The following is a 10,432-nucleotide window of genomic DNA, read 5'->3' on the forward strand; positions in this document are numbered from 1 at the left end:
AAACTTGAAAGTTTAATTGTACACATATTGGGGGGAGAATGATGGGGATATGTCTCTTCCTTTTGGCATGCATTATAGCCGTCCCTTTTACCCAAATGCTGATATTCCAATAGCAAGGTCATGGGAGTACCATTTTTTTTAGATTAGAGATACAGCACTGAAACAGGCCCTTCGGCCCACCGAGTCTGTGCCGAACATCAACCACCCATTTATACTAATCCTACACTAATCCCATATTCCTACCAAACATCTCCACCTGTCCCTATATTTCCCTACCACCTACCTATACTAGTGACAATTTATAATGGCCAATTTACCTATCAACCTGCAAGTCTTTTGGCTTGTGGGAGGCAACCGGAGCACCCGGAGAAAACCCACGCAGACACAGGGAGAACTTGCAAACTCCACACAGGCAGTACCCGGAATCGAACCCGGGTCACTGGAGCTGTGAGGCTGTGGTGCTAACCACTGTGCCGCCCTTTGGTGCCATCTTTGGTACGTTCCCCTTCAAGTAGCACATGACCTTGACTTGGACACATATTGCCATTCCTTCATCGTCGCTGGGTCAAAATCCCGAACTCCCTACCTAACAGTACTGTGGGAGCACTTTGACCACACAGACTTCAGCAGTTCAAAGTGAAGGCCCACCTCCACCTTCTCAAGGGTGCCCAAAGATTTGAAAGAAATAAACTTGCAGGGCTAAAGCAGTGGAATGGGTCTGACTGGATTGTTCTACAGAGAGCTGGCATAGACTCGATGGGCCCAATGGCGGCCTCCTGTGCTGTAAATTTCTCTGATTAGCAATCAGTGGCAAATTGCCCGCATCATGTAATAATAGCTCTCCACTCCTAACTCTCCCTATGATTAGTACAGAGCCTTAGGCATCATGGTCCTACTACCTGGAGCTCCTTCACGATAACTCTCCATCTTTCTCTCCACCTTTAAGAACCACGTTCGGGCCCAGTTCTTCGACCAAGCTTCAGTCACATTTCCTTCCTCAGCACTCGCTTCGTTTGGGCCTAGTCGTGAAGCTCCTTGGAACGTTTCTTTGCCTTAAAGTGGCTACCTAAATACAAGTTATTAAGGGGTGAACACACAAACAGATTTATCAGTGCATTGGTATACAAAGTCAGCCAATTGGATGACATTTAGGTTAGAATAGGCTGGAATGAGGTCAGGGGGAATATGCACATTGAAATTTTCTTTACCCAGAGAGTGGTGAGAATGTGGAACTCACTACCACATGGAGTAGTTGAGGTGAGTGGCATAGATGCATTTATAAAGAGAAGCTCAATAAAGTACATGAGGGAGAAAGGAATAGAAGGGTATATTAATGTGGTTAGATGAAGTAAATAGAGGGGGGAGAGGCTGAATGGCCTGCTCTGTGCTGGACATTCAATGTAATTCTGTGTCCAGTGTTACGACCAGATGAGGAAGGGGTCTAGGGCTCCCCCCTCAGCCTTTTCCTGGTTTGGCCGTAACAGGGTTTAACTTTTAAAACAGTGTTTTTAGCTTCCCCTCAGTGACTCCTTGCTCACTACTGTCTAATTGTAATTGCAAAGTAATCAATCTGTCAGATTTTCTCAGATTTAACAAGAAAGGTGTAAGTTTATTAACCTTAAAACTCGAACTCAGTTACAGCTACTCCAAAATACGCAATGCGACCATGCTAGCATGCATACGCGATGTACAGACACGCAAATAGAGACAGAGGAGAAAGAATTAAAGGCAAAAGGTTTGAAGTAATAGATGGAATTCAGTTACTGGTTTTGGGTTGGATATAAAGTCTTTGATTGAAGTTAAGTCTTGCAGTTCTTGTTGGGCCCAGTGCACATTTTCAAACTTGTTTCACTGGTCTTCTGTCTTGAGGCTTAAGTTATTTCCGTGGGTCCCTGGAACTTTGCGAGAGGGAGTGCTCTCTTCTTGAAGAGAGCGGGGAATGCTGGCTCTTACACATTCAATGACTCTCAATGTCTCTTGATCATCTCTATTGACAATACCCATGTGGCTAATTGAATCCGGGAGTACTCCCATTGTCTCTCCATGCCACTGTCTTTTAGAATGCAAATGTGCAGCCATGTTTTCAGCCACTGTTCTGTGGTCTTTTTAAAACAAGTTATGTTCGATGTCCCGTAACAGTTCAAAAATAATGTTCCATATGACGAAATTAATATATTTTCATCTGGCAGGTGTGGTTTCCGTCACACCTCCATATCCGGCTGAATGAAATGCGACATTAGGGGAGCATTTCATTATAAAAATAGAAAGAAGAGAAAGTACAGGAAAATACACATGCATTTCTCTCATTCATTCAGAAATCTTAAAAATGTTACAGCCTGTTTTTCCTTTGTAGCAGTGCTGTTTTAAACTGAAGGTGGGTCTGAGATAGTTATGTGTTGCCCAAGGGGTTTAAAGTTTCTTCACTATCAGCTTGCAATACGTTTGTGATTTTTGGGGAGGTTTGTAGTTTGCACATTTCCATGATTGTCTAGGGTACCTTTATTCCCGTTAAGATCTGCAGGGGGAGATTTAAATTTAATTAGCCCTGGTTTGGAGTTCTGATCATGAGAGTCGGCAGTGGATGAATCCACTAAGATTTCTCTTTCAGTGTTCTGATGATCATGCAAGTGCTTTTCACCTTAGGGGATGGTTGGTTCCCTTTTCTCCTGACTGTGGGAGAGGATTCTTTACTATTCTTCCTTTGTCCTCTGGGGCATTAGTGCTTACAGGTATTTGGCCAGATTCTACTGCACTCCCCTGCGGCATTTCAACTAGGTAAGGCATCACCCTCACAGTTTCTCTGCCCTCATGAGGACTTTCTTTGTCTCTGCAGGTTTCCGTAAATGCTGTTAGCAACTCTGGTGGGGTGCTTCCAGTGTCTGCATTTACATAGGAGGATGTGGGGTCTAATTTTTCCAACATTTCGGGTTTGGCTGATTGGACAGTAGGGGTTTCCTTTTGGATCTCCTTTAACCTGTCCTCTTTGTCCCTGTTTCCCCTTTCCTCTCTAACTTATTGCCAGCCCTGTGCCTGTCTGTCCCCTTTTGTTCTCGCCGGTGGTCCCTTACAATTCACCAGCTGGAGGGTCCTCCAAATGCCGGCACAGGACTTAGGGGTGCAGATTTCACTGTGGGTTGGGGTTTCCCCTCAACCTGGCTCATGTGGCAACTCCTACAGTATTCCACCAATCTTTGTGGAGTTTTGGCCAGTCACACTGCTGTCTTTTGCGGGCTTTGGTTTTTCATGTACCGACATGTACAGCCACTGTAATCTCATGGGCCATTCTTAATATTTCTCTGGTACCTCTAGCACCACTAACTGGTGAACTACTGTCCACTCTTTTCCTCAGGTCTGTGAGGAGCACTTCACTTCCTCATCAGTACCTCATTCTTTAAATAATAGCAATCAGGGACTCCCTCTGCTTCAACTTCAGACCAGGCAGCCTGTGCTAACCTTTCCAACACTGGGTCAGCTCGCTGAGCTTCAACTAGGGAACATCCATTTAATCCATTCCCTGGGTCCTCTAACTTTCCAAAGAATGTTTCAGACAGACAGACCTCCTGGTCATCTGCCTGCAGTGCCAATTCAGTCTCCTCTGGGGGAGCTGGTTTGGTCATGGCTCGATTCACTGCACATTCAGGGCAACTACAGGGGACCATCTCCTGCCACTGCCCTGTCTCCTTGACCTCCTTCGGTGTCTCTATCGTTAATGGGGAAGCTACCACCTTCGCCCCCACCAGATCATTACCTAGGAGCAAGTCAACCCCGTCTGCAGGCAAACTAGGGACAATCCCTACAGTCACTGGTCCCAAAACTAGGTTGCACACCAAGTGCACCCGATGTAAAGGTACAGGCTTACACTGCCCTCCAATACCATTCACCACCATTCTACTATTTACTGCACTCTCTGGGGGAAAGGTCAGGCCTTCTCCCAGTAAAAGGGATCTAGTGACCCATGTGTCCCTGAGGATTACTATGAACTTGCTTGCCCCACTCGGATATGGAGTTACTCTCCCTTCAGACACAAAATCCTGATAACCTTCAGGAATCCTATTAAATTTTTCTGCACCTGCAGCAGTATGTTTTCTGGGTCTTACTGTTGCTGCAGTTAAAGCCACAGCTTGTTCAGCTGTGCTTTCCATAAGGGTCCCTTCACCTTCACTGAGCGGGTGTGCCCTGATTAACCCTACAGACTTTCCCCATAGTTTCCAGCAGTCAGCTCTTAGATGACCTGCCTTATTACAATGGTAGTACACAGGTCTCCGGGTCTCATTCCTACATACAGCACCTTCCATTTTGGCTGGAGGAGGGCCCCCTGTGTCTCCTGCTTTTCTCTCTCTCCCAAGACTGCTTGGGCTTCTATCACCTTCCCACCCTTGGTCCTCTTCAGATTTGTGGGGGTGACTAGGAAAGGTTTTCCCCTGGGGAACCGACTTGTATATTAGAGCAAATTCATCAGCCAGAACTGTGGCTTGCCTCGCTCTATGAACTTTTTGTTCCTCCACATGCGTCTTTATGGAAAGTGGGAGAGAGTTTTTAAATTCCTCTAGCAAAATTACCTCTCTGAGGTTTTCTTAGCTGGGCTGCACTTTAAGAGCCCTCAACCACTGGTGAAAAGCCAGCTGCTAACTTCTCTCAAACTCCAAGTAAGTTTGATCAGCTTGCTTCCTGAGGGTTCGAATGTTCTGGCGGTAGGCCAGCATTTTTTGTCAGTTCATAATTAGATGAACTCTCATCTGGCAACAGGGAATAAACCTCATGGGCTTTTCCTGTTAGCTTACTTTGCAACAGAGGAGTCTAAGTCTCAGCCGGCCACTTTGACTGCCTTACAAGTTTCTCAAAAGATATAAAAAATGCTTCCATGTCTCCCTCATTGAATTTTGGAATCAATTGGGAAATTTTTAAAAATTCCGTACACAGCCCCGCACTTGTATTTTCCAAGCTTTCACTGGGGTTACTCTCTCGTCCCCAAGTTAACTCAAGCCGCCTCTGCTCCCTTTCCTCCCATTCCTTCTGGAAGTTTCTTTCTCTTTCTCTCTGTTCTAACTCAAGTTTCCTCTGTTCCAATTGTATATTTGCTAGCAATGCCCTGTCGGAGTCTATTTCTAACCCTGTCTCTGCTTCTTCAGATTCGAGGGAAAAATGGTTGGCCATTAGTCTTAGGAGTTCAGATTTCCTAGCCTTGGCATGCACAGTGATTCCACACTGCTCAGCCATATTCCTCAACTCTTCCATAGACAGTGCCTTTAACTTATCCCAAGTTACTTCACCGTGGTTTGGGGAGTTACTGGTTTCAGTTGCAGACATGTTCGTATTCTAGCACACACACCCACAAGAAAACCTGTATTAAAATCTTCTCTGTTTTTGATTGGGATCAATTTGATTTCCCACTTCCAATTTCTCGTTTATCTGTGGGTCCGATCCTGGACGAGCCCCCAAATTTCTGTTGCAACCAGATGAGGGAGGGGTCTAGGGCTCCCCCTCAGCCTTTTCCTGTTTTGGCTGTGACAGGGTTTAACTTTTAAAACAGTATTTAGCTTCCCCTCAGTGAGTCCTTGCTCACTGCTCTCTAATTGTAATTGTAAAGAAATCAACCAAACAAGTTTTCTCAGGTTTAAACAAGAAAGGTGCAAGTTTATTAACCTTAAAACTCTAATTCAGTTAAAACAACTAAAAAATATGCGACGTGACCACACTAACATGCATACGTGATAAACACACATGCAAATAGAGACAGAGGAGAAGAAAGAATTAAAGGGGAAAGGGGTTGGATGTCAAATCTTTGATTGAAGTTAAGTCTTGCAATTCTGGTTGGGGCCCAGTGCACACTTTCAAACTTGTTTCGCTGGTCTTCTGTCTTGAGGCGTAAGTTACTTCTGTGGGTCCCTGGAACTTTGCGAGAGACAGCGAGAGGGAGTGCCCCCTTCTTGAAGTTCAATTGCAGTCTCTCCCAAAAAGCTGTTCTGTGTGGCTAATTGAATCCGGGAATACTCCCATTGTCTCTCCATGCCACTGTCTTTTAGAATGCAAATGTGCAGCCATGTTTTCAGCCACTGTTCTGTGGTCTTTTTAAAACAAGTTATGTTCAATGTCCAGTAACAGTTCAAAAGTAATATCCCATGTGATGAAATTAATATGCTTCATTTTGGCAGGTGTGGTTTTCATCACACCAGGAAGAACTTTAATGTACAGTTACCTTTAGGTTACAGTAAATAGTAATTTTATGGCCAGTTAGAAAGAAAATGCTCATTAAACTATTTCCTTTATATTTCAGTATATAAAGAAACTTCATGTACAGGAGAGGGCTGTCGAAGAAGCCAAATTAGCATTAAAGCCCTATTACCAGAGTAAAGAGATCACCAAAGAGGAGTACAAAGAGATTCTACGGAAAGCAGTGCAAAAGGTAAGAACACAATAGAATGAACTTTAAGACAACCTCGTAGCCAGTGGCCTCATACTGTGTAGCATCAGGCTGCTTTCGAAAGGTCGAGTTGAAATGGTGAAAAAAACTAGTGGACAATTAAGAGATTGAACTAATCTGATAACTGGGCTAATAATCCAGAGAGCGAGAGTTCAAATCCCACCATCGCAGTTTGAAAAACTGGAAATAAAAAGCCATTCTCAGTAAAAGTGACCATGAAGCTGTTGGATTGTTGCAAAAACCCAACTGGTTCACTAATGTCCTTTTAGGGAAGGAAATCTGTTGTTTCGGCTTGGTCCGGGCTTGACTCTTAAATGTCCTCTGAAGTGGCCTAGCAAGTCACTCAGTTGTATCAAACCTGCAGCAGTTCAATAAGAAGGCCCACCATCACCACCTCAGGGCAATTGGGGGTGGGCAATCAATATATGTTTCTCCTAAACCATGCCACTTTTGTCCTTCATTCTTCTTGTGCAATCAAATTAAGCCTGTGAGTTACTTTTGAAGTGCTGTGAGAGCTGTTTTGCAAGCGTACTAATGTGTAGTATTGAATGAGGGAGAAATGTTGACAGGATAACAGGGGAATTCTGCTGGCCTGTTTTGATTGCTGCCACAGGATCTTTTATGTCCACACAAGCAGGAGGTTTAACGTTCCATCCACAAAATGGCACTTATGACAGTGCAGCACTCTCACTCTGGAGTGCCAGTCTAGGTAATGGGCTCAAGCTCTGAAGTGAGGCCTGAATCCACAATTTCTGTTTCAGTTGAGAGTGCTGTCAACAAAGCCAAGGTAGCACACTGAAAATGAGTAGCAAAATTAGTGCAACAGAAAGAGATGGAGACGTTGGGTTCAGATTTGGAAGGAACATTTTAAAACACAAGTTTGAAAAATGTGGCTTTTTTTTTATATTGTGCTGCAGATCTGCCACAGCAAGAGTGGTGAAATTAATCCGGTCAAAGTTGCTAACCTTGTGAAAGGTTATGTAGAGAAATACAAACACATCAGGAAATACAAGAAAGGAGCAGAGGGAGAAAGCAGCAAAGAAACAGACGCAAAGCCAGAAGGAAGCTGAAACACATGAAACCTGCAAGGACAATACCATCTTTGGTTCATTGTACGGTTTCTTCTGTGAATGTGGAGGACACTCCGAGACCAATCCAGACAGGGCAATGTTGGCTGTAGCACCGAGACACTTTATATTTCATGGTATCGTCAGTCAATGTATAAATGCGCCTGGGAGAAAGATAAAAAAAAAAGCTAGAAAATCTTCAACTGGAACCTTCCTGCCCACTCTCTTTCCTTTTGTACAATAGAATGAAATTTCACACTGTGACTGTCTATCCTGCCGTGAATCCAGTTTATAGACATTGTTTGCCTTTAGCATAATGTTCCTTTTACTTAAGATCAATTGAATACTTGAAGCTCCGTTTAGTCAGTCTGATTGTGCCTGATAAAAGGTAAAAGTCTAAATAACTCGGGTTTATAAAACATTGGTCACTTTTTTCAAACAGTCTCTTCATTTTTTAGTTTACTTGTTTCTGAGTAAAACATAACATTTTGGCTTATCAAAATCTGCAAAAGGATCATCAATGCTCTAAACTGCTTTTGTCATAAATTATAATTTAAAAGCCATATTTGCATCTTTTATTGCTGTAAATAATATTCAAATAATTCATTTGTTAGAGAAATGGAGTGTTTTTTTCCTCTCCCCAGTATGAATAATTATGGGTTTGTGATGATAAAATGCACTGTAAATGGTATTCATTCATGCTGGGTTTATTCTTTGTTTGCCCTGAGCTTGAACAAAGCCCCACTAAAGTTAGAATAACAATGCACTGAAACCCTATGTTGAACACTCATCCTAAATTTCTTGAGTAATTTAAGGGGATTATTCAGTCTTTCTGTTCCCTGTGGCTCTAACATAACAGGTGATGGTCCCGGAACTTCAGATTTTTGGAACTTTCGGAACAGCAGGAGGCCATTCAGCCCCTCGAGCCTGTCACACAGGAACAGAAAGAGGCCATTCAGCCCCTCAAGCCTGTTACACAGGAACAGGAGGAGGCCATTCAGCCCCTCTCGAACCTGTTACACAGGAACAGGAGGAGGCCATTCAGCTCCTCGAGCCTGTCACACAGGAACAGAAAGAGGCCATTCAGCCCCTCAAGCCTGTTACACAGGAACAGGAGGAGGCCATTCAGCTCCTCGAGCCTGTTACACAGGAACAGGAGGAGGCCATTCAGCCCCTCGAGCCTGTCACACAGGAACAGAAAGAGGCCATTCAGCCTCTCAAGCCTGTTACACAGGAACAGGAGGAGGCCATTCAGCCCCTCTCGAGCCTGTTGCACAGGAACAGGAGGAGGCCATTCAGCCCCTCTCGAGCCTGTTGCACAGGAACAGGAGGAGGCCATTCAGCCCCTCTCGAGCCTGTTACACAGGAACAGGAGGAGGCCATTCAGCCCCTCGAGCCTGTTACACAGGAACAGAAGGAGGCCATTCAGCCCCTCGATCCTGTCACACAGGAACAGGAGGAGACCCTGCAGCCCCTTGAGCATGTCACGCAAACAAGAGGAGGCCATTCAGCCCTCGAGCCTGTTCTGCCCTTCAGTCAGTTCATGGCTGATCTAGATCTGAACTCCATTTAGCCAACAAAACTCTGCCACTCTCAGTATTGAAGGCTCAAATTGTTGCCCAGCATCCATAGCCTTTTGGGGAAGAGAGTTTCTAGATTTCTATTACCCTATCATGTTCTCTGAGTAGAGCAAATAATGTTCTTTTAATCATCTCAGGATGTGGTCATTATTTATTAATCACCCTTAGTTGCCCTGACAACTAAGTGTCTTAGTTGTCAATCATATTATGTGGGACTGGAGTCACATGTAGACCTGGGCCAGGTATGGGTATTAGTTAACCAAAGCAAAGTACTACAGATGCTCCAAATCTGAAATAAAACCAGAAAATGCAGGAAATAGCAGTTCTGACCGTCAGTGGAGAGAGAAACAGAGTTAATGTTTCCAGTCTGATCTTTCATAAAGAATTGCTCATAAATGACCTTTCCTCATTCGTGAACTAGTTGGGTTTTTCAGGGTTATTTTCAGGGTGCCAGCCCATAAATTGCCAATTTGTATTTAAAGTTGGCAACACATTTGGACTCGTTGGTTAAATCCGACATTTATTTTGCCATAAACCTTAACTGGTGCAGAATTCCATTCCCTTCACCCTCTACAGAACCAACTCCCAACATTGGCTCATACGTTAGTTCTCTAATCCGAACACATCAATTTCATCCTCATCTGCAAACCCCTCCATGGCTTCACCTTGCTTCCCTACCTCTGGTCACTTCCTCCACCCTTGAGCGCCAAGCCCACTGTTGCTTTAACTTTGAATTTTGTGCATTCTCCACCACCTTGCCTATTTAACCAGGCTTGTTAGGGCTTTCATATCAACTCCCTCACTGACTGCTCAGTGCCCATTTCCACTCCTCTGTGAAGGGCCTGGGATAATTTTTTTCTACATTCAAGGCACTTTATTAATGGAAATTGGTTGTATTGTCCATATTGCAGGACATTTTGCACAGTTTAGATTTTCCTGTGTTTGGAAATATGAGCTTTTTACCATTTTCCAAATTTGTAAGAGAAAACAAGATTAGTCTGTTTTTCTGAAGCTACATTTACAAATCTTTTCAGATTGCTTATAGAGTCATACAGCAAGAGATGCATATTTGAAAGAGGCATATAATCAAACTGCAACTGAGCAAGATTGTATTTTTGAAGGCCCAATATTGAGTATTTATCTGGAACTTGACGAGGGTTAACATCACTGAATTACACCTGTTGTGTTCATTTCTTTCTTTTGGGCCTCCTTATCTCGAGAGACAATGGATACGCGCCTGGAGGTGGTCAGTGGTTTGTGAAGCAGCGCCTGGAGTGGCTATAAAGGCCAATTCTGGAGTGACAGGCTCTTCCACAGGTGCTGCAGAGAAATTTGTTTGTTGGGTTCAGCTGATCACTGAAAGC

At 44.0% G+C, this 10,432-nt stretch overlaps 1 protein-coding gene across 2 annotated transcripts in view; it reads left to right on the forward strand.

Annotated features, from left to right (window-relative positions):
• The window catches only part of phrf1 (PHD and ring finger domains 1), a 136,199-nt gene extending 128,047 nt beyond the window's left edge, over positions 1–8,152 (forward strand). The window contains exons 17-18 of one of the 2 annotated variants that reach the window (XM_068046744.1): positions 6,275–6,403; positions 7,339–8,152. In XM_068046744.1, coding sequence (XP_067902845.1) covers positions 6,275–6,403; positions 7,339–7,491 — 282 coding nt within the window. In that variant the 3' untranslated portion in view covers positions 7,492–8,152. The remainder of the gene's footprint in view (positions 1–6,274; positions 6,404–7,338) is intronic. The other variant, XM_068046743.1, reaches the window with a different exon arrangement.
• Positions 8,153–10,432: the final 2,280 nt, after the last annotated feature.

This window comes from Heterodontus francisci, chromosome 14, assembly GCF_036365525.1.
Source record: "Heterodontus francisci isolate sHetFra1 chromosome 14, sHetFra1.hap1, whole genome shotgun sequence".
NCBI classification, from domain to species: Eukaryota; Metazoa; Chordata; class Chondrichthyes; order Heterodontiformes; family Heterodontidae; genus Heterodontus; species Heterodontus francisci.